The sequence below is a fragment of the Primulina huaijiensis genome, chromosome 4 (genome assembly GCF_012295235.1).
Source record: "Primulina huaijiensis isolate GDHJ02 chromosome 4, ASM1229523v2, whole genome shotgun sequence".
In the NCBI taxonomy this organism is placed as follows: Eukaryota; Viridiplantae; Streptophyta; class Magnoliopsida; order Lamiales; family Gesneriaceae; genus Primulina; species Primulina huaijiensis.
The window spans coordinates 38,302-63,402 of NC_133309.1; the positions used below are offsets into that span (position 1 = coordinate 38,302).

Sequence of the window (25,101 nt, forward strand, 5' to 3'; positions counted from 1 at the left end):
AAATCAGCATTTTTAAATGGATTGTTAAATGAGTAAGTTCATGTAGAACAACCACCTGGTGTTGTTAATCACACTTTCCCTGATCATGTTTACAAACAGGATAAAGCTCTGTATGGCCTGAAGCAGGCCCTGAGAGCATGGTATGACACATTAACCAAATTCTTTCTTGAGCATGGTTTCTCTATTGGAACAGTCGACAAAACCTTGTTTAAATTCTCAAAAAATGATCACTCACTCTTTGTTCAAATATATGTGGGCGATATCATTTTCGGATCAACTAACCCTAAGCTATGTGAGAGATTCTCTAAGATGATGCAGGAACAATTTGAGATGAGCATGATGGGAGAATTAAATTACTTTCTGCGATTACAAGTCAAGCAGTCCGAAAATGGTATTTTTATCAATCAAGCCAAGTACACACGAGATACGCTAAAAAAATTCTGCATGGAAAATTTCTCTCAAGCCAGCACCCCAATGAGTTCATCAATCAAATTGGATAAAGATGAAGGGGAAATCTCTGTGGATGCAAAAATGTACAGAGGGTTAATTGGTTCTCTGCTATATTTGACCGCAAGTCGACCAGATATTATGTTTGCCGTATGTCTATGTGCACGGTTTCAAGCTAAACCTATGCAATCTCATTTTACTGCCTCTAAACGCATACTTAAATATTTGAAAGGTACTGCTAATGTGGGTCTTTGATATCCCAAAGATTTAAGTTTTAATCTTGTAGGATATTCAGACGCAGACTATGTTGGATGTAAAATCGACTAATAAAGCACAAGCGGTTCATGTCAATTTTTGGGTGATAGACTGATATCATGGGCCAGCAAGAAACTGACGTCAATTGCTACATCAACTGCTGAAGCTGAGTACTTAGCAGTTGGAAGCTGTTGTGCTCAAATGCTGTGGATACAACAACAGCTAAAAGACTTTGGAATCCAAGCTACTGAATCTCCTATATTATGTGATAACACCAGCGCAATAGTTATCACATACAACCCTGTTATGCACTCTCGGACAAAACATATCGATATCAGACACCACTTTATCCGAGAACACGTCATAAAGAAAGAGATACAGCATGAATATGTTCATACAGATCAACAAACGGCCGATATTTTCACAAAACCACTAACAGATGCTAAGTTTTCACATTTCCGAAATATGCTTGGATTAATTGATTTAACTTGATATGATTATTTCGTGTGAATATTCAGTTTTGTATTACAGGCAATAAACAGAAAGATACAGAGGCGGTCAGTAATACAAAATAAGAAATTTTATTAAAAGAGGCGGGGGAATACATTCATAATTTCTTTATCAACGTGCCTCCTCCAGGTTGCCAATCAGGCGGTCAGCCCTCCGGTGGAGGTACGTAAAAAGTCCTCTGAGATGGCAATCCTTCTCAGAGTACTCTGCTCTTTTAAGAGCATGAGGAGATAGACGTCATCATCAGAAAAGACGTCACCGTTATCAGCAACGCGAAGATGTTGCCGATATCTCCTCAGAGTTGCCACCCCTTTGGGGGTAGCAACTAGCCCGCCCTCAAGGACGGACTGGAGCTCCTGGAACTTAGTCCAAATGGCCAGCGTCTTCTCCACAACTTTGTCTTCCATAGCAGTCTTGCGGGTAGCTACCACCGCATCCATGAACTCCTTTGCCAAGTCTGGACTGACTTCTCTCTTCATTTTGCCTGTACCTGCTATGTATGTAAGTGATTGTTGCGTTAACACTTCTGCCTGTATTTATAGATAAGAGTCAAGTGAAGAATCTATGTAATCATGAATGCCGCAAGGGATGTGAAGCGTTCTATGTCACGCTACCGACGGTTCATTTCCCAAGAACTCAGTTATGCATCTATTTAGGGGGAACATTGGTTAAGTCAAAAATTTTCAAAATTCTCGAAAAACCCTCCACTAACAGTACTCCACGTGGACTGGCTAGTGTATCTTTGAACCGGACATACATACTTACATCATCATCCTCATTGTGCCATCTTTTTACGACATCTCGTCCAAGCTCATCCTGCAAGTGCAAAATTCAAACCTTCTCTAAGAATCAAGAAAATGGATGCCTCCATTGCTCAAAACACAGTTGCTGTTAATTTTGCGTCAATCTTTGCCATGCCCAACAAGTCTATGAAATCTATGTTCCGTACGATAGAACATTCTGGGCTTCGCACATTTCTGGGTTGCAGATACAGTTACTCTGATACACTATTAAAGGAATTCTTTGACTCTGCACAAATGCAGAATGGAGAAATTATTTGTTCTGTTCAAAACAAAAACTTCCACTTCACCCAGAAGATGTTTGCGGGCTTACCCACGGCTGAAATCACTGACTTCTCCACACTACCTGACGGGAATATCTACATTTGGCGAAGAGATTTCTCACTCACAGACTCTCCAATCTCTCATCCAACGTGTCAAAAGCGCGATTTGAAGATCGAATTCCGACTTTTGGCTGATATTGTGGCAAAAGGACTTCTTGCCAAGGCTGGTTCCTATGATAAGATAACTTTGGAAAAATTTCTTGTTATGGCCACCATCTCATCCAAACTGGGGATCAACTGGTCTGATGTTCTATTCAAGATATTGGTCACCATGATCAAAAAAGAAAACCAATCGCAAGGCTTCGCAGTTCAAATCTGCCATATGCTGATCAATGGAGGGGTTCAACCGGTTGACATGATTGAAGTTGGCAACACCAAGCTGTTTAACTGGGTATCGGTTGAAAAATTCATCAAGAAGAACAAACCGACCGATGAAGAGATAGTCTCCGTCAAAACTGAAACTGGAGTTGAGTTTGTAAAACAAAAGAAACAGACTGTCTCCACCCTTAAAGACACAAATAGGAAGCTGGTATTAAAATCCAGTTCTGATGAAGAATCCAAGGATGATATTCCTGTTTCTCAGGTCTTTAAGAAGAAACGAACTGAAACAACAAAAGCCGCAAAGATCAGACTGGTTAAACATCTCTCTACACCTCTCATTCCGGCTCCAATCCCTGCAATCTCTGTCACAAAGCTGAAAGGGATTAAAATTACTGAACCAGAGATTGAGTCTTCTTGCTCAGGATTTCCGATTATTCTTTCTACAGATAAAGGTAAACAAGCGATGATTGAAAATCCACCAAAAAGCAATTCGGTTCATACGGCGATTGTCCTCACCAGCGAACGTGTTAATGAGGCCGTACAAACGAAGATGGAGATGTTTGGTCAATGGGTTCAATATCAAACCGCAACAACATTTGATTCACTCATTCAAACCGAGAAAATAAAAGTAGCTGCAAATCTTGAACGGTCCATTTTGGAATGGAGAGAAACATCTGATATTCCAACCGCTCTACGACGTCGAGATTTCTTGGAACTTCAAATGAAAGAAAGTGCTCTTCGAGCCATCATTCAATTAAAAAGAAAAAATTTTGATCCTTTCTGCCTAACTGCCATAGATGATTCGGCTGTTATTTCTCAACTTGAGATGGATGCGTTATCACTTGCAACACATGTTGCTCTAAATGTGTCAGGATCTTCAACTTCCTGTGATTACAGAACAGAGTAAGCTCGACTCTATCATGGAAATTCATGAAGATCCATGTTCTGTACAACCCAAAGACACATCCACCATTAAAGATCATTTATCTGGTGCAAGTTCTAAGCCTTCATCACCTGAAGCTCCTACCGAAACCGATCACCTATCTATTGACAAGAACACTGAACCTCCCTCTGAAGAAATCCCGCCGGAGGACATTCTCAGTGCGGAACAACAGTGCCATCAGGATGCCTCAGCTCTCCTAGCTATTTCTCAACCAATATCTGACAATATTGCGTCTGCTCCACTGCCTCCGATTCACTCATCTGAAGACCCAACTCTCTCTGTTGTTGAGGCAGAGCAGTTTTTGTCTGACTTTGATGCATCTGTTGATTTAAACATTTGATTTAAATTTAAAAGTCTAATTTGTCAAATCTTAGCTCACTTCTTCTGGCACTTTCTGTCAGCCAACGTCTCACCAGATATAAAAGTCCAAGAATCACAACATAGACTATCCAAGAACCCACGACACAGCTTCCTACCTTGTATAGTAACAAGATACAAGAATCCACATCCTTGGAACTGCTCAAGATCATTTCAGTAACTGCTCAAGAAATTTGGCATGGAAACATGTTCAACTGCAAATAATCCCATGATATCATCAGTTAAACTAGACATTGATCAAGGGGGAATATCAGTTGAAACGACACTTTACAGAGGTTTAATAGGTTCATTATTGTACCTAACTGCTAGTCGTCCTGATATTGTATTTGTTGTCTGTATGTGTGCTAGATTTCAAGCAAATCCCAAACAATCACATTTTTCAGCTGCCAAACGTATTTTAAAATATCTTAAAGGCACGCAAAATGTTGGATTATGGTATTCAAAGAACTCATCTTTCAATTTAGTTGGATATTCAGATCCAGATTATGCAGGATGTAAGCTAAATCGTAAAAGTACAAGTGGATCATGTCAGTTTATAGGGGATAGACTGATTTCATGGTTCAGCAAGAAGCAAACATCCATAGCTACTTCCACAACTGAAACAGAATATCTTGCTGCTGGAAGCTGCTGTGCTCAACTGCTTTGGATCCAGCAACAACTGAAAGATTACGGAGTCATTGCAAAAGAATCGCCAATATTCTGTGATAATACAAGCACAATTACAATCACATACAATCCAGTTTTTCATTCAAGGACCAAGCATATCGATGTCAGGCATCACTTCATCAGAGATCACGCATTGAAGAAAGCAATCAGACTGGAATACATTTCAACTCAACAATAGGCTACTGATATTTTCACCAAACCGTTACCAGAAACTAAGTTTTCTCACTTTCGAAATATACTTGGTTTAATTGAATTATCTTGATTAATATCAATTACTTGATATTTTGTTAATTATTACTCACTTAATCCTTATTCATTATAAACTGGTCAGTTGAATTCTTTGCTGATTATTAACTGCTCAGTCAGTCTTTATCAGTTGCTGACAGTTCAGTCAGTTGTTTGTCAGTTTATATCTTTTAAGTTACTAATTATTCAGTTAGCATTTTACAACTGACATAAGATGCTTGCCATAATGAAAGAAAATCAAAGTAAACTGAATATCATGTTTTTTTATCTACTAAACACAATACAATAGCAAGTAAATTTTCGGTATAAAATAGGTTCACTGCGGCATAAATTAAAAAATTGGAGTATAATTTGTTTGCAATTTGTTACATAATGTGAGAATATAGGCATAAATTCCGAGGGAAATCGCCATCGTCTGGGCCCAAACTTATATGTCTTATCAACTAGTAAGATTTAAGAAAACTACTCCTTATCATGTTTTTTATCTACTAAAGACAAGACACTAGCAACTAAATCCTTGACGTAAAATATGTTAATTGCGGCACAAATTAAAACAATTGCAGTATAATTTTTTTGCAAATTTGTATATAACGTTTGAATATAAGCATAAATTTTGAGGGAAACCATTATCATAATTACCCAAAAACTCCAAGAAAAACCACCATCGTCTTGACCCAAACTTATATGTCTTTTCAATGAATAATGTTTAGGAAACTACTACTTAGTATGTTTTTTATCTACTAATTACCTCAAAACATTAGCACGTAAATTTTTGGCATAAAATATGTTAATTTCGACACAAATAAAAACAAGTGAAGTATATGTTGTTTGCAATTTGGTATATAACATACAAGATCAAAATTCACAATAACATACACAAGATCAAGATTCACAATAAACACAATTAGAATTAGGCACCAAAACATTTATACTAAAATATCCAAGTTATGTGTCAAATTTGGACATTATACTGAAGTTACGATATTTTATTCCTGAATTAGCATATTTTGTGTCAATAATAATATATGTAATGCTTTCTGTTTCATTGATAAAATTCATTGTACCATTCAAACACTACACTAAAGAGCAAAAAAAAAAGGACACTGTATTAGTCAACATTTTTGCAAATATCCAAATGTTGATAATAACAATTATTAGGGAAGAAAATTATCCAGAAAACACATTTATTGTTTATCAAGCTAAATATGAAACGGCTTAAACTAAAAAGCTAAATCGAATATGATCCAAAATTAGACGCGAAGATTTCATTTGGTTAAATCTAAATTTGTTGCCACCCCAACAACATCCAAATGAGATAAAATTTACTCAAAAAAGGATAAATTTAAATCTTCACAACCCCCTGTAGGAAAAACCATTATTGCTGACATAAGGTCGTAAAACAATACATGCTCTAATACTGTTCGTTTTGCAATCTTTCTCGTACATCAATGCTTTCATCATTGTCACAAGAACAGCACAAATATTACTCCTTATTGAACACTCTATTATGATCCTTGCCTGAAGCTTCTCCCCCTGTTTTGGTTCAAGTTTATTCATCACCTTTCTGAAGTAATTGGAAGAACATGATGACATTGCATCTTCGCTCCTTTGTCTATGAGACTCATACACATCAATATAATTTCTTTATAACGATTTCTGCATCAATACGTATAATATCATCATAACCAATTCAAATACAAAAATAAACTTCTAAGCTTTATCTAAACACCAGTAATCACCAAACTCGGTAACATAACAAACAATTTCCTTTTTCTATTTGTATAACAAAGATAAAGAAAACGTGGATGTATACTTAGATTCAATATTTACTGCTTACTATTTATTATTATAGGTTAGTTTTTCGCAAGATCTTTGGTTTTCTCTATTGACTGTACGTTTATGTTCATTAATGTATTATGAATAACTTAGTCAATGATCATCCCTCTTTCAATGAATTTCTATATTATCTTGTCAGGTGATTCATATTTTTTATGGGTAAGCCTGCTAGTAAGCTGATATGCATCCCGATTATTATGACATGCATCTGAATTTTTGGTGCTAGACTTTAAATTTTTTGGGGCTAACATGTGAAACCCCAACAAAACTACGGAAAATCAAGAAGAAAAAAGCCTACTTCAAATTGAAGAATGGAAAAGCAAAATTGAAGAAACTTAACTCTAAAAATCGTATATTGCTGAGGAGAGGAAAACTTACCATTTTTCCAAGGTGACTCAATTCATCATTTTTTTTGTTTCTTCTTCAGTAATTCACTAAAAATCGTGTCTCTGTCAATGGTTTCTAATGGTTAGTGGCTTCGGTGATTAGGGACTTGAGATTTGTTTCCCATTTAAGATGGAGAGATGGGCAGTAGGGCAAATGAGAGTGAAACCAAACGAGAGTAAATATGTGGACTGAAAAACCAAACCTTGCAAAGGAACAGCGTAAATTCATCGCTGATGGTTGTTCGTCACTCAAATTCATCTTCTCCGATATGTTGTTGAAACTTCTCTGCGATTTTTTGGATGAGTTTTTTTGTAAAGCCAAGACAAGTGGTGAAGAGAAGAAAAAGGAAGGAGAATGAAGGGAAAGATTGGGGAGGCGATAGTGTAGCAGCAGCGATTCAGTGCTTTGGGACTTTTCTATGGTGTTTTTGGTTAAGGTTGAGAAAATGGTGAAGAAGAAGAGAGAGGAAACATAATGAAGGTGGTTGAGGAAGGTGACGATAAAAAAGAATTTTTTTAAAAAAGATAATCTGTAAATAAATGATGTAAATCCTAGATCAGGGAGTGTAAAATAAAAATTTTGATGTGTCAAGGAGTTCAAATAAAAACACTCTGACCTAGGGACTGAATACCAATTTGAGTTTCTGAATGTGGATTTTTCTCCAATTGTCCTTTTATAAAATATAAAAATAAAATAATATTAAATATGTTGTGAAAAAGTAAAAATTTACGATAAAAAGTAAAAATCTCAAACTCTCAAAATTATCACACTACACAATTTATAATATTTTTCTCTCAACTCAATTGTGATTTTCTTCACAAATGAGAGATCTATTTATAGAAAATTTTTACAAATAATCCAAAAATAAAATACATCATTACCTACATCATCACACACTAATTTTCAATATTCAACACCTAATTTTACCTAATTTTCAACATTCAACATTCACATTTTCAACACAAATATTTAACACATTTTTAAATAATTTTTCAACACTCCCCCTTGTGATGATGATCATAATGATTGTATACATTACGTGTTTTTATACTGCCTCGTTAAAAACCTTACTAGGAAAAACCCATTGGGATAAAAACCATAGTAAGGGAAAAAGAGTGCAGTCACGTAAACTCCCCCTCATGTTGACACGAACAATTCTTCACAAATTTCGTAGATTGCGCATCCCAATATTATATATGTGCTTTCTGAATATTGTCGTAGGAAGTGCCTTTGTGAAGAGATCTGATGAGTTTTCACTTGATTGAATGTGACGAACATCAATACATTTATTCTTCTCAAGCTCCTTGGTGAATGCGAAGAACTTAGGAGGAATATGTTTAGTTCTGTCGCTTTTTATGTATCCTTCTTTCATTTGAGCAACACATGCAGCATTATCTTCATATAGTATCACAGGCTTCTCGTCGAATGATAATCCGCATGAGATTTGGATATGTTGAGTCATTGATTTTAACCACACACATTCACGGCTTGCTTCATGTAGTGCAATAATCTCGGCATGATTTGATGAAGTTGTTACAAGTGTTTGTTTCTGTGAACGCCAAGAAATTGCAGTGCCTCCACGAGTAAATACATATCCAGTTTGAGAACGTGCTTTGTGTGGATCAGATAAGTATCCAGCATCGGCATAACCAATTATACTTGGATTAGCATCTTTTGAATACAAAAGTCCCAAGTCTGTCGTTCCTCGTAGATAACGGAATATATGTTTAATTCCGTTCCAATGTCTCTTTGTTGGATATGTGCTAAATCTTGCCAATAAATTTACGGCAAAAGATATATCAGGCCTTGTACAATTTGTAAGATACATAAGGGCACCGATAGCACTTAGATATGGTACTTCTGGACCAAGAATATCTTCATCATCTTCACATGGACGGAATGGATCCTTTTCTATGTTTAATGATCTAACAACCATTGGAGTACTTAAAGGATTTGATTTGTCCATATTAAAACGTTTAAGGATCTTTTCTGTATAATTTGTCTGGTGAACAAATATTCCACATTCTTTTTGTTCAATTTGTAAACCCAGACAATACTTGGTTTTTCCAAGATCCTTCATTTCAAATTCTTCTTTCAAGTATGACACAACTTCTTGAATTTCCTTATTTGTTCCAATGATGTTTAAATCATCAACATATACAGCAATAATTACGCATCCGGATGTTGTTTTCTTAATGAAAACACAAGGGCATATTGAATTATTTACATATCCCTTTTTCATCAAGTGATCACTTAGCCTATTATACCACATTCTGCCGGATTGCTTCAACCCATATAATGATCTTAGTAATTTCACAGAATAACATTCTCTGGGTTTTGAACTTTGTGCTTCAGGCATCTTAAATCCTTCAGGGATTTTCATATATATATTACTATCAAGTGATCCATATAAGTAGGCTGTAACAACATCCATAAGACGCATTTCTAAATTTTCAGATACTGCCAAGCTAATCAAATACCGAAACGTAATTGCATCCATCACAGGAGAATACGTTTCTTCATAATCAATTCCAGGCCTTTGAGAAAAACCTTGTGCAACAAGTCGAGCTTTATATCTTACTATTTCATTTTTCTCATTTCGCTTTCGAATAAAAACCCATTTGTATCCAACAGGTTTTACACCTTCAGGTGTAAGGACTATAGGTCCAAAAACATTACGTTTATTTAGCGAATCCAATTCAACCTGGATGGCATCTTTCCATTTTATCCAATCCTGCCGATTTTTACATTCACCAAAAGATTTTGGTTCATGATCTTCATTATCATTTATGATGTCGATTGCCACATTATAAGAAAATATATCATCAATTTCTTCTATATCTTTTCGGTTCCATATTTTTCCAGTATTAATATAATTGATAGAGATTTCATGATTCTCGTCAGTTTGTGGTTCTGACAAAACATTTTCATCATCATGTGTTTCTTCAGGAACATCATTCTCTATTTTGTGATCATTATGTGTTTCTTCAGGAACATCATTCTCTATTTTGTGATCATTGTGTTTCTCTATGAATTTTCTTTTTCGAGGATTTTTATCCTTGGAACCAACTGGCCTTCCACGCTTCAGGCGTTTAATGACATCATGACTATCTTCAATTTGTTTCTTCGGAATTTCAATTCGAGCAGGGGCATTTGCAGCATGTATATATGATTTAGTTACCCCTTTTGTGTCTGCAAATGCATCTGGTATTTGATTTGCTATTCTTTGCAAGTGCACAATTTGCTGTACATCTTTTTCACATTGTTTTGTTCTTGGATCCAGATGTAACAATGATGATACATACCATGTAATTTCTTTTTCGGTATGTTTCTGTTCTCCCCCTAACATTGGGAAGATTTCCTCATTAAAATGACAATCAGCAAAACGTGCTGTGAACACGTCGCCTGTCTGTGGTTCAAGATATCGAATGATCGATGGACTATCATAACCAATATAAATTCCAATCTTTCTTTGAGGTCCCATTTTCTTTCGTTGAGGTGGTGCAATAGGCACATACACCATACATCCAAAAATTCTCAGATGAGAAATGTCTGGTTCTTTACCAAATGCAAGCTGCAATGGGGAGTATTTATGATATGCACTTGGTCTGATGCGAATTAATGAAGCAGCATGTAAAATTGCATGTCCCCATATAGAAATAGGGAGCTTTGTTTTCATAATCATTGGTCTAGCAATCATTTGCAGACGTTTAATCAATGATTCAGCCAATCCATTTTGAGTATGTACATGAGCAACAGGATGCTCAACAATGATTCCCATAGACATACAATAATCATTGAAAGTCTGGGAAGTAAATTCACCAGCATTATCAAGTCTAATTTTCTTGATTGTATAATCGGGAAATTGATTCCTCAATTTTATTATTTGAGCAAGTAATCTTGCAAATGCAACATTTCGAGTTGACAATAAACATACATGTGACCATCTGCTGGAGGCATCAATCAATACCATAAAGTATCTGAATGGTCCACATGGTGGATGGATTGGTCCACAAATATCACCCTGAATACGTTCAAGAAACATTGGTGATTCAGTTTGGATTTTGGCTGGTGATGGTCTTATAATAAGTTTTCCAAGAGAACATGCTTTACATTGAAACTTATTATTCTGAAAGATCTTCTGGTCTTTCAATGGATGACCATGTGTATTTTCTATAATTCTTCGCATCATTGTTGAACCAGGATGTCCTAATCGATCATGCCAATTGGTTAATATTGAAGAATTATCAATTACCATGTTTGATTCAATGGGACGTATATGTGTATAATGCAATCCAGTAGGGAGCATTGGTAGTTTTTCAATCACATATTTCTTTCCTGATTTATATGTGGTAAGACACATATATTTCTCATTCCCTTCATTCATTGTTTGAGTATCATACCCATGGGAATATATATCATTAAAACTCAACAAATTTCTTTTCGATTGTGGTGAATATAAAGCATCATTGATCAAAAATTTTGTACCATTAGGTAACAAAAATTGTGCTTTACCACATCCTTTAATCAAGTCTACAGGACCTGATATTGTATTCACCGTTGTTTTTGTTGGTTTTAGTTCCAAGAAATATCTTTTATCTCGGAGGATAGTGTGCGTTGTACCACTATCGGGTATGCAAACTTCAGCTTTGCTCATAGCATTTTCCATATTTGAACTTCAAAAAATATGCAATGAAAAAAAATTAATGACAATACATATGTAAATATAACACATATCATAATTGTACAATAAAACATTATCATATAAATACATGAAAAATAAATTATTGTACATTTATATTCTACCACTATATTGTTCATTTTCAGAGAAATCATTGAGAAAATCTGCAGCATCAATATTGTTCATTTCTATCCCACCAACATATTGATCATTTCCAGAGAAATCATTCATAAAATCAGCAGCATCAAAATGAGTTGAATCACTCAAACGGTCACTTCGCTCAGTGAAGTTGGTCTCTTTTTCTTTCCCCTTTATCGATTCTTTATAGAGCTTGCAAAGGTGCTCAGGGGCTCGACAAATACGAGACCAATGTCCTGGAGTGCCGCATCTGAAACAAGAACTTTCAAATCTTTTCGAGTGATTTTCATTAACACTCATGTTCTCATGATGCCTTTTCTGTGGGTGGTTCGTGACGCCCTTTTGAGATGAGTTATAAAAATAACTATCTCTATTGTTTTCAAAACCACGGCCTCGACCACGACCACGACCAATTCCACGTCCACGTCCACGACCACGACCTCGACCTCGACCTCGACCAAAACCTTGTCTTTGAATTTGATTTTGGTTTCCAGGTTTAAATTCATTTTTACTTACAGCATTTACTTCTGGAAATGCTGATGATCCAGTGGGTCGGGACTGATGATTTCTCATTAGTAGCTCGTTGTTTTTTTCCGCCACAAGAAGACAGGCGATGAGCTCAGAATATCTCGCAAATCCACGCACTCTATATTGTTGCTGTAAAGTTATATTTGATGCGTGAAACGTGGAAAATGTTTTTTCAAGCATTTCCGATTCTGTGACCTCATGTCCACAAAATTTTAGCTGCGAGATTATTCGATACATCGCTGAATTGTAATCACTGACTTTCTTAAAATCTTGGAATCTTAACATATTCCATTCATCACGGGCGGTCGGAAGTATAACTTCCCTTATATGTTCAAATCTTTCTTTCAATCCTTTCCACAGAGCCATGAGATCTTTTTCGATGAGATATTCACATTTTAAACCTTCATCGAGATGTCGACGCAAAAATATTATAGCTTTTGCTTTTTCTTGTGATGAAGATATACCATTTTCTTTAATGGTCTCGCTTAGACCCAATGACTCAAGATGCATTTCTACATCGAGAGTCCATGGCATATAATTTTTCCCCGTAATGTCGAGTGCAACAAATTCGAGCTTTGTCAAGTTTGACATGGTGGTACTAAAAAAAATTATGATGCATTTTATTAGTTAATGAATATTGCAATACAAAGTAATGGATAAACAACAAATACAAGCATTCGTAAAAATAAAGAAAACACATGAGGAGGATATTCTCCGATAAGTACAAGATTCGTGAGTATTATAACCAAAATAATTAAAAATAACTTTGTGAAAGCCATCTTCTTTTTTCTTCAAAAATTTGATGAAGAATAATTTTAGAGAAGAAGAGAAAGTTGGAGTGATTGAATGTGTTTGTGAGATCATATTTATAGGGCAAAAACTAGCCGTTTTGTTACCGTTTTATGACCGTTGGTGTACAAGAAAATAAATGTATGTATTTGTATAATTTTTTATGGTAATAATATGGTGTATATAATATTAGTAATGTTTTAAATAATTATGTATATCATATCACAATATTATAATGAGATGTCATAAGATATTTTGTTTAAAAACCTTATAGAATTTTATACTTGTCGTATCCCTTACCGGGAGTGTGGGATGTCGTCTTAACATCCTCCCAGGATTTATAACAAGTTTTTTTGAAAAATTTATTTTTATTATTTATAATAACATTATATTATATAGTAATTATCTAAACAATAAATAAATAAACAATAAAATAAATATTATTACTTTTGTTACTTTTTTCTTCTGTTTTGGAGGTTGGAAAAATATGGAGGACTTTTAGAGCTTCGTGCTTATAACGTGTTGTGAAAAAGTAAAAATTTATGGTAAAAAGTAAAAATCTCAAACTCTCAAAATTATCACACTACACACTTTATAATATTTTTCTGTCAACTCAATTGTGATTTTCTTCACAAATGAGAGATCTATTTATAGAAAATTTTTACAAATAATCCAAAAATAAAATACATCATTATCTACATCATCACACACTAATTTTCAACATTCAACACCTAATTTTACCTAATTTTCAACATTCAACATTCACATTTTCAACACAAATATTTTTTACATTTTTAAATAATTTTTCAACAAAATAAAGAATTGTTCATACAAAATATAAAGATGAGAGAGGGATAATAATTAAAAAAATTTTGTTATTGATATTTTTAAGTTTATTTAAATCCAAATCCTATTAAATATGATCAATTTTAAGAACATTTGTTTATATAAAATGAAATCCAGTCAAATTGCCGCACAAGAGTCCAGAGACATCTAACCTTGCGAAGAGAGCGCTCGTCCAGAGAAACCTTCTCAAACGCACACGGGTCTTCCACCAACTCTGGAGAAAGCAGGTAAAAGTTCTCTCCAAACCCAGGCCGATTATGACATTTCAGGATCAATTTTTCGGAATTTATTGTTATTCTTTCCTAACTGTCGGAATCTCATGTGTGGATTTTTTTAAATAAACATGCCCCTTGATTAAAGCGATTTATTTTGTGTTTTAGTTTATTGAAATTGGTAATTGGATCTTTGTGCCCTTTACCTGCTGTTGTTTATTCATGAAAGATATATATGTATGTCATAGTTGCCAAAGGCTCGCCTAGGAGGTCCTTGGCGCAGCCTTTTTGAGTTTTGAGGGCCGCAAGTTGCTCCTGAAGCGCGGTGCTTCTTAGGTAAAAATGGGGAAAATCCAATATTTTTACGATTTAATAAAATCCTAAGGTCCAGCGCATCATTTGTTTATGGTTAACTCCCTTCCCTAAACCTACAGGCCGCAATTAATATCCTACTCCTGTGTTTGGTTCCGTACACCCTACTATTTATATTACTTTACATATTTTTATGTAGTTGTATGTAGCAACATTATCAATTTTGTGACGTTTTGCCTTAGGCTGACCTCATCTTCTCGTAGTCTTATAAATTATCTCTTGTTTGGGATTGTAAGCAGTTGTATATCTTACTTCACTTAACCACAGAGTGAATTGGGAATGTCCTCATGTTTTGATATGTATCTAATAACTGCTGTGCTTTAACTCTGCAGATGCAGGTTGTGCATTTTGAAAGACCAGGTGCTCCAGATGTTTTACAAGTAAAAGAGGTTCCAAAACCCACTCTCGGCAGTGGGAAAATAATGATAAAAGTTGCAGCGACTGGACTAAATATTTATGACACTTGGCGCCGACAGGGTATCCCCTTTTATTTTTATGATCGTAGTCCATTTCTTGGATATGAATGTTCAGGGAAAGTTGTCGATGTTGGCTCAGCTGTATCTGATTTCAAAGAGGGTGATGAGGTCAGTATTAATTTATTACTGATTGAGTAGTTTATATGTTTTTTCCCCTCACGTTTAAATCATTACGTTTGTTATGTCCACGCATTTTCTTTTGCGTTTTTGGTTTATACAAGGTTTGTGCGATTCTTGATGGTGGGGGTGGGTATGCGGAGTTTGTAGTGGTTCCCCAAGCTCATGTTATGCGAATTCCTTCAAGAGTTTCCCTTACTTACGCTGCAGCTTTGCCACAAGCATCATGCTTAACTTTCTATACTCTTTCAATATTGACGAAGATCATCCCGGGCAAAATAATCATGGTATTGTCAATTTTTGAACTAATTTTGATGCTCTATAAAATATTGAAACTTTAAAAATGTTAATTTTGAGATCAATTGAAGATACATGGGGCTGGAGGGGATATTGGCATAATGGCTCTTCAATATGCTAAGCATGTTGGTTGCGAAGTATTTGCAGCAGCAGGTAGTACTGGTTATTAGTTCAATCTGATTTAATCTATCCTGTGCAAATATAGTTGCATCTTAACTATTCATGGACTTCTGGATTCATTTTCTCAACACGCTCAAATAGAGATATTTTATGTATTTGAGTTGTCTGCTGATAGAGAAAATAATATGTTGCATCATTTTAACTAGTTTAACTTCTTAAATGCCTATTCATAGAGTAATATCACGACATTGCCCTCTTCAAGGCCATACCACGTGTGACAGCCGAGTTAGCGAGTACAATTCTCTTGTCCAACTATAATGGAAATCTGGAATAGGAGTACTTTTTTTTTTTACATTCAGAACATTATCTTTTCTTTTCAGAAAGTTGGAGATCTTGAACCACTTTAATTGGATTGCATGTCTTTGTGTAGTGAGTCAAAATGGGAACTGATGTGTAATTTGTGATGTTTTGGATTGATTTTCTTTGACACATTTCATAGTCCAAATGTTTTGGCTTGACATGTAGTTAATGATCTTTAAATCCTTGTAGAGCTCTAATTGATTACCATACTGGCTACTTTGTTAAATTCCTGCAAATCGAAACAAAATTACTGATTTTGCATATAGCTTTTGCTAGTGTTGGTCGAAGAATTGATCTTCTCATATCAAACATGATCATCAAAATGCTTTTCCATCATTGCTCATTTCAGCATCTTGTGGCACTGGAACTGAGAATAGGGTTGAAAACATATTTTTTTTATTTGAAACAATCTAAAGCATGTTTTCAGCAACAAATATATTGGGAAGAACTGATGAAACACGTTTACTAGTTTGTTGACTGACTGATTCCAAGTGGGAGGATCTTATCCCAAGTATTATCATTATCCCTACTGCACTGAAAAAACATGTTCCTATGCTTAGGATCTACAAAAGTTGGAACTTTTACTGTTTACTTGCAACCTATCTGAGTATCAAAATATTATCTGAACTGAACCATCTTTAAGATCCGACGTGCAATGACGAATGAGGTCATTTTTAAAATTCATTTAAAATGAGTAAGATTTTTCCATGAAGCGTAAAATTTTAGTTTCTATGGCATATCATTGTTTCTCTAATTTGCCAAATCTTGGCTCATTGTTTACAACATGCTTCAATATTTTGGACAAAAATAACAAGCTGCCGCCCTTTCCAAATTTTATATGCATACGGATGTGTACGCACATCTAAATCTAGTTGTCTGTTTGTTTGTTTTTCTTTTTGTTTCTATAACTGTATGGCCAACATTAGTTCATTGTTTATTTATATGGCTGAATTGTCGTTCATTTTGCACTGATTTTTGGCTCGCTGATTAAATCTTTGTGATCTATCACTAATACTCTTCTTGAGGGTATCTACATTTTACCTCAAACTTTTGTTTCATTTAAGCAATCACTCAAATGTCTTTGAGTGAGACTCTCCATTGTTGTAGTAGAGTTTATTAAATAATGTGACTCTTCTTCAACAGCTCTATATAAAGTATGAGTAATAGGTTGAGATCAAAACACGCTTCAAAACCTTCTTGAACATTTAAAGCCAACCAAAGTTGGGCCTCAAGTTGTAAGGCATGCTCTTCTTTGAAGGGCCATGCTTTGTTTGTGTCAAGGTGCAAATGTTGAGCCTCACCAATACTTCAGTCTGAGTGCAAATTTTTATTTTAAATGACTTCGACATGTAATGTCATTTGGTCACAAATGTGAGAAGAATGTAAAATTCTGATATTTCTCAACAATTTGCATAGTTATTTATACACTTCACAATGAAGAATTTTAGAAAACACTATCACTATACTTTTGGGATTCCTAATCGTCTAATCCCTTAAACCATGCTAATCAAAGATACATGTTATCAATCTAAATACTTTGAAAACCAATCTATTATCTCAATATCTGATGCGACCCCTCAAGCTAGTAAAAATGGATCTTTCATTCCTAGCTTGGAAATAATGTCTTGAAAAGCTGCATGGTTGAGTCCCTTTGTGAATACATCTACCAATTGTCCGTTGCTAGGCACATATGGCGTACAAATGAGTCCACTATCAATCTTGTTTTTGATGAAATGTCTGTCTACCTCATGTTTTGTTTTATCATGTTGCACAATATTATGAGCTAGCATATTTATAGTCACACGACAAATTTATTGGTCCTCTCCATTTGATTTGAGATCGTATCTAGGATTGCTTTGATCCATAAAAGTTCACATATCGCCAAGGCCACTGCCATAATTTCTGCTCTGCACCACTACATTTTGTTTCTTACTCTATGTCACAAGATTTCCTCCTGTTCAATACCCTATTGTAAATCTTCTATCTACAGGTGATCGTGCATAGTCAGCATCAATATATCCTTCAAGACTCAATCCATTATTTCTTTTGCACAAAATTCCCTTGCCATGGCTTGACTTCAAATAATATACCACTCTATGGACTGCATGCAAATAGGGGTGGGCGTTCGAGTTCGGGTATCAGGTTCCCAAACTGACTCGATCGGGTCAAATAATTTTTAAAATTTCGGGTTCGGGTTTTTACTTGAACCTGATATTTTTAAATCGGGAGAATTGAGAGAGAATGTCCATTGGTGATTTGAATCCCAATAATCTGGAGGGCAAACGATTTATGGTATACCCAGCTGTGATAACTCCCTCCGCCAATAAATTTTAAGGAGATTCTGATGAAAGCGAAGAGCTCGAGTCATAGCTAGTAAGTGACCATTTTTTCGTTCAGGCACTCTATTTGTTGTGGAGTATTAATGCAGGAAGACTCATGGATGATCCCTTCTTTTCTATTGATATGGGGATAAGGTCTGGTTGAAATAATCCCTCGTATTATCCGACCTAAATTGTTTTACTTCACCCCAAACTGATTATGAATCATGTTGTGGAAATTTTGAAATACGCTAGTTATTTCTGTCTTGGATTTGAGAAGGAAGACCCATGAAATCCTAGCGCAATTATCAACAAACAAAACAAACCAGTGAGAACCAGACACATTTAGCATATTTGAAGGTTTCCAAATATCACTGTGAATTAAATAAATAGAAGTAGAACTTCTTTTATTGCTGATTGGAAGGGTACACACTCGTGTTTTGCAAACTCACACACATCACAATGAAGATGTTTGTTTTCTATCCCTTGAACAAAGATGGAAACGTAACTTCTAAAATCCCAAATGATGGATGGCCTAGCTTAAAATGTTGACGTCAGAGAATGTTCGATAATGAAGAGAGAGGACGAGGGAGTTTTATTATTACTGGTTTTTCCTCGAGAAGATAAAGCCCATTTGCCTCCTTAGCAAGTCCAATCTTCCTCCCCGAACCTTTCTGAAAAACGCACAATGAAGGATAAAAAAGAATATTACAGTTCATAACAGCCATGAGTTTTTGAATGAATATCAGGTTCGTGGATAACTTTAATAAATGGAGTACATTTTTTAAGGTAAGTAATTCAGTAATATGAATATCACGTATTCCAGCAACAGTAGTGAAGGATCCATAGTTCCAACTACTAGGACATGGTGTATAGGTTGTGAACTTAAGTGAGGAGTGTGCCATGTGGTCATTAGCTCCTGAGTCTATAACCCATAAATTTCTAATAGCTTTATCTGAGACATTTATCCCTAAAGAAATTGGATACTTACATGAAAGCGCTAAGGAGCAATCTCCAGATTTTTCTCCACCAGATTTCTCGGGAGACTTGTTCTTGGCTTTGAGCTTTTCAATCTCATCTTTAAGGTCGTTCTGTTTCGAATTATTTCCCAAGCTTGATTGACCGAGATGTGCATGTGCAGAATATCTCGGTTGTCCTCGTCTCTGGTTCCATTCATGTGGTCTGACATGGATTTTCCAACACTTTTCTTTTGTTTGTCCACTCTTCTTGCAATAGGAGCACCAAAGATCCTTCTTGCTGTCATGTGCCATAGCTTTTGGCTGCCCCTCCTTTCCATTTCGTTGAACTGAATGCGAAAGTTCTGAATTTGCAGTCACCATGGCTGATCCTTCCAGATTCTGATTTTCCAGCATCACACGCCTACTCTCCTCGGCTTTTATTAAGGAGGTTGTTTCCTCCAGTAGAGGGACTTCATCCTTTCCAAGGATTTGAACTCTGACTTGATCAAATTCAGAGTTTAATCTGGCTAAAAAAATCATATACCCTGTCTTTATCAATAAAATTTCCGAGAGTAGTTGCATCTTCTGGAATTTTCATCTCAATGACTCGGTAATGATCAAGTTCTTGCCTCAAGTTTTGCAACTGGTTTGCATACTCAGATACTGATTTGTTACCTTGTTTAATTGATCCTACCTCGACTTTTATTTCATAGACGTGAGCTGTGTCTCGAGCCTTTGAATAGGTTCTCCGGATTGAGTCCCGTATGGCTTTAGCAGAGTTAGGAACATGAAGGTGTCACTTATTCTCTGATCACACAGCCATGACATAACCATCGAATCAGCTTCATCCCATGCCTCAGAACCTTTTTTCACCAGGTTTTGGTCCTTTTCACAGAATGTGATTGATTCTCCCCTTTCCTTTCAAGTAGGTCTGCACAAACTGAGACCACTTTAAGTAGTTCTTCCCATCGAGCAGATAAGTCATCCGAATAATCTGTAAATCTCCAACCGACATGTTAGAGTTTACATCTTCAGATTGGGCTGATTTTTTAGAGTCTTCAGAGGTTGACATCAGTAATTTTGGAAATAGGAAGAACGAGCGGTGGTCGGAGAAGAGTGGAATCAACAACTCGCATAAAGCAGCAACAAAATGGGCTGGAAATTTGATCCCAGAGAGATCGCAGAGGGCCCAAATATCACCTAGGGTTTATGAGATGAATTGGGCAGAAAAAATGAATTAAACTCGCACAAGCAGCGATCGGAGAAGACTAGAATCGACAACCAGGGAAATTTATTGTTTCTGGCCGGCTATGGTACCATGTGAGAAGAAATAGTAAAATTCGGCTGTTATTTCCCAACAGTTTGCACAGCTATTTATACACTTTTACAAGAATTTTAGGAAACACTATCACTATAATTTTCGGATTCCTAATCATCTAATCCCCTAATCTATGCTAATCAAAGATACATGTTATCAATCTAAATATTTAGAAAATCATTCTAATTATCTCAATCTCCGACAATAAATATGAATATCTTATCACTAAAAACCCACATATGTGTTGCATACATAGCATTGCTTCCTATCTTTGTCACACCTCACTATATCACTAAGACTTTTGTGAAATGTCTCAGTGCAAGAGGCAAACAATATTGTGAAGATAATTCTGTAAATGTTGTTTGTTCGAATGTTGTCATCTTATGGAACTAGTAATTGAAGACTGTAAATGCCATCTTGAAAAAAGCTAAACTTGGAAGTTGCCAATAACTCAAATGGCTTGAAAAATTGACCACTGCCTTAATCTATTATTTCAATGGTCTCCCTTTAGCTGAGCATGTGGTACACTTTCATGAAGCTTATCTTTTTAAAAGTCTTCCCACCCTTCCTCAAGCTTATCTTTTTAATAGTATTTCCACCATTCAAGGAGGTTATCTAAATGGAATTTAGCCAAATGATTATATTCATCTATTAATGCGGCATCAACAAAAATGATTCTGAATTGTTTTGACATCCCATTCGCACTATTTCTGTGTGTGACTCAAGTCAAAACTTTCACTTAATTCATGTGTTGTCTCTGTTTTTTTTTTGTTATGCTATGTGCTGTAACTATAACTAGATTCTAGAAACTGCAGCGGCCACAATTAATCTTTGACTCTTCAAATTTTATATCAGACTTTGTTTTTCATGTTATTCCTTTGAATTTGGTGAAAATAGCATAAGGTTGGTGCTAGTTGCACTATCATGTTTTCTTAGTATGGTGTTAAAGACGAACCAAAAACTTTTGCCCATGTTATGCTTTGGTGATCTGAAATAAGCCAATTAAGTGGTTTTAAATGTTGAAATATATGTGAGACATGGGATGTAAGTGAATGATCTGAATTTGGTAACAGTATGACCAAAAAAATTGTTCTTGCCGAGTGTAATTTAAATTTAAATTTAAATTTTTTTTATAGTTTTGGTGACTATCTCAGCACCACGCCATATATCCCCACCATATTTTGTGACATAGTCATCATAAAATAATATTCAACTAAATGGACCTTTTTTTAGAGACGGACGAAAGACTGCAACTTTGCAAAACGCTAGGAGCAGAAGTCTGCATCAACTACAAAAAAGAGGACTTCTGCAAGCGCGTAAAGGCTGAAACAGGAGAAAAAGGTGTGTGCAGAATTATCGTCCTTTTTTGCTTTTTAGATTTGTTTGTAATTAGACAGCGATTATTTAAATAAAATTTTGTTACAAAGACAATGTCACTTTTTATGAATATCACAGATTCTTTGACTTGTGAAAGAGTGTTAAACTATTATTTTACCTCGTATGCATACAAAAATTTAAATACGGAAATTTGTTCTTGGGAAAATAAAATCAAGCTCTTGAGGTTTTAGGTCATGTACATTACATTGTCATATGCTGTATCAAATGTCGATATTGATTTTAAAAGTGCTATATATTGTGTGTTTGGTGGGGGGGGGGGGGGGGGGGGAACTTTAAGTGATTAAATGTGGGTGCTGATGAATAAAATTTATCGATAAGGACAGCCAGATTGAACTGAAAATCTTTAGGTGGAGCGATCTGTAAATAGTTATCTTGCCTTTGTGGTTGTCATGTCAATTTAGAAGTTCAAGAGTAAAGGCATTACCATAGTTATTATGTATGAACCTACAATGCGATAGATGATTGACAAAAATTTCTAGGTTGCTGGTGGACCTGTGGAAATGATGCACAGACTATATTTATCTAATATTGTGTCGATTGGAGCATATCTATGCGGTCACATCACAATTCATGATATGATAATATGCAGATATGAGCAGCAGGTTTTCCCTATGAGAAATAAAAAGTAATGGGAAGAAATATGCGTACATTTTTAGTTTGTAAAGAGAAGTGTGAATCCCTAGAACATGTACCTTTTGAGTATGATGTTATAACTTGCAGTATTATTGCATGTGCACTTTTGAGCTTCAGCCTATCGCTCCTGTTTTGGGGGCGGACGGTGCCCGAATGCTTGTTTCTTTGCATGAGGTTTTAGCGCTGTTCGTTTCTGTATTTAATTTCTTGTGTGTTGTTCATGATTTCTTGTGTTTAATTCGTTGATTTTGCATATAACCGGATGGAGTTGTCTTGAAGTAGAAATAATTGAAAAGTGAGCCGTTCTTCTACATCATAGCATATGAATCTTGCTTTAGTTTTAAGTATATATTGAATGTGATTCTTTATTTGCAAGTATGCATTTCTAGTCATACACGAATGAATTTTTGAACTCAAATCTTGGTGATTAGATTAACTGAGATATTTTCTTATTTGTCCAGGGTCATTTGAGTGGTGGATTTGCTATCTTGGAACCCCCAATTCCACGGCCATTTTGCAAGTATGCATTTTAACAAAATTTCATGATTTCAAGTGTCCATTTTTAAAATTCAACTTCTCATTTTCACATTTTAAATTCAAAGTTTAATGTTTTATATATTCATTGTATTTATACTTTTTAAATTTTTATTAATTTTTGAAACAAACTTATGTAAAATATAACTTTGATTTTAAATTTTTTCTTTTATTAAAGAAAGCTGGCTGCAATTTTTGGGTACCCGACTAAAACTACCCCACCGTACCCGAAAAAGTCGTATAATGGATTCTTTTCTCTTGCCAAGATTAAACAAATGGTTTAAATTCCTCTATTTTTATATTAAAAAATTTTCTACGTATACAGTGAAATGGACGAAGAGACCCTTTGGAAAATTCGATTGGCTTGTGGCCTGGGTTCATTTCTATGCCTTTCCGTGGTATCCGTGGTCTCCGGACTTTATCATTGTGAGAATGGCTTGGATGTGGATTCTTGTATCTTGTTACTATACAAGGTAGGAAGCTGTGTCGTGGGTTCTTGGATAGTCTATGTTGTGATTCTTGGACTTTTATATGTGGTGAGACGTTGGCTGATGGAAAGTGCCAGAAGAAGTGAACCAAGATTTGACAAATTAGACTTTTAAATTTAAATCAAATATTTTGGTAATCATTTTAGTTTCTATGGCATATCATTGTTTAACAAAGTAGCCAGTATGGTAATCAATTAGAGCTCTACAAGGATTTAAAGGTCATTAACTACATGTCAAGCCAAAACATTTGATTTAAATTTAAAAGTCTAATTTGCCAAATCTTGGATCACTTCTTTTGGCACTTTCTGTCAGCCAACGTCTCACCAGATATAAAAGTCCAAGAATCACAACTTAGACTATCCAAGAACCCACGACACAGCTTCTTATCTTGTATAGTAACAAGATACAAGAATCCACATCCAAGTCATTCTCACAATGATAAAGTCCGGAAACCACGGATGCCACGGAAAGGCATAGAAATGAACCCAGGCCACAAGCCAATCGAATTTTCCAAAGGGTCTCTTCGTCCATTTCACTGTATACGTAGAAAATTTTTTAATATAAAAATAGAGGAATTTAAACCATTTGTTTAATCTTGGCAAGAGAAAGGAATCCATTAATACGATTTTTTCGGGTACGGTGGGGTAGTTTTAGTCGGGTACCCAAAAATTGCAGCCTGCTTTCTTTAATAAAATAAAAAATTTAAAATCAAAGTTATATTTTTCATGAGTTTGTTTCAAAAATTTAAAAAGTATAAATACAATGAATATATAAAACATTAAACTTTGAATTTAAAATGTGAAAATGAGAAGTTGAATTTTAAAAATGGACACTTGAAATCATGAAATTTTGTTAAAATGCATACTTGCAAAATGGCCGTGGAATTGGGGGTTCCAAGATAGCAAATCCACCACTCAAATGACCCTGGACAAATAAGAAAAGAGCTCAGTTAATCTAATCATGAAGATTTGAGTTCAAAAATTCATTCGTGTATGACTAGAAATGCATACTTGCAAATAAAGAATCACATTCAATATATACTTAAAACTAAAGCAAGATTCATATGTTATGATGTAGTAGAATTGCTCACTTTTCAATTATTTCTGCTACAAGACAACTCCCGATTATATGCAAAATCAACGAATTAAACACAAGAAATCATGAACACACAAGAAATTAAATACAGAAACGAACAGCGCTAAAACATCATGCAAAGAAATAAGCATTCGGGCACCGTCCGCCCCCAAAACAGGAGCGATAGGCTGAAGCTCAACTCCGATTTGTTGGGCGACAAATGTGTAAAAACGAAGCTTATGAAATGGCCAAACAAACTACTTGCTCAATTTCGAAACCTGGTCGCGGACGGCGGCAGTTCGCTGGAGGGTGATTTTGGGAGAGGAATTAG

The 25,101-nt window shown here is 35.3% G+C and overlaps 1 protein-coding gene across 1 annotated transcript; it reads left to right on the top strand.

Annotated features, from left to right (window-relative positions):
- The first annotated feature begins 14,216 nt into the window (after positions 1-14,216).
- LOC140975047 (uncharacterized) lies at positions 14,217-23,937 on the top strand. The gene is made up of 7 exons (XM_073438533.1): positions 14,217-14,321; positions 15,011-15,262; positions 15,376-15,558; positions 15,640-15,721; positions 21,877-21,984; positions 23,136-23,194; positions 23,534-23,937. Exons 2-7 carry the CDS (start codon positions 15,011-15,013, stop codon positions 23,534-23,536), a joined length of 687 nt encoding a protein of 228 aa, XP_073294634.1. The 5' UTR covers positions 14,217-14,321; the 3' UTR covers positions 23,537-23,937.
- Positions 23,938-25,101: the final 1,164 nt, after the last annotated feature.

Bases quoted from the DNA above. Each gene is read 5' to 3' on its own strand.
- LOC140975047 (XM_073438533.1), top strand. From the start codon at position 15,011: ATGCAGGTTGTGCATTTTGAAAGACCAGGTGCTCCAGATGTTTTACAA. The intron at 15,263-15,375 runs GTCAGTATTAAT...GGTTTATACAAG, and splicing joins ATTTCAAAGAGGGTGATGAG to GTTTGTGCGATTCTTGATGG. The intron at 15,722-21,876 runs GTAGTACTGGTT...ACCTTTTTTTAG, and splicing joins CGAAGTATTTGCAGCAGCAG to AGACGGACGAAAGACTGCAA.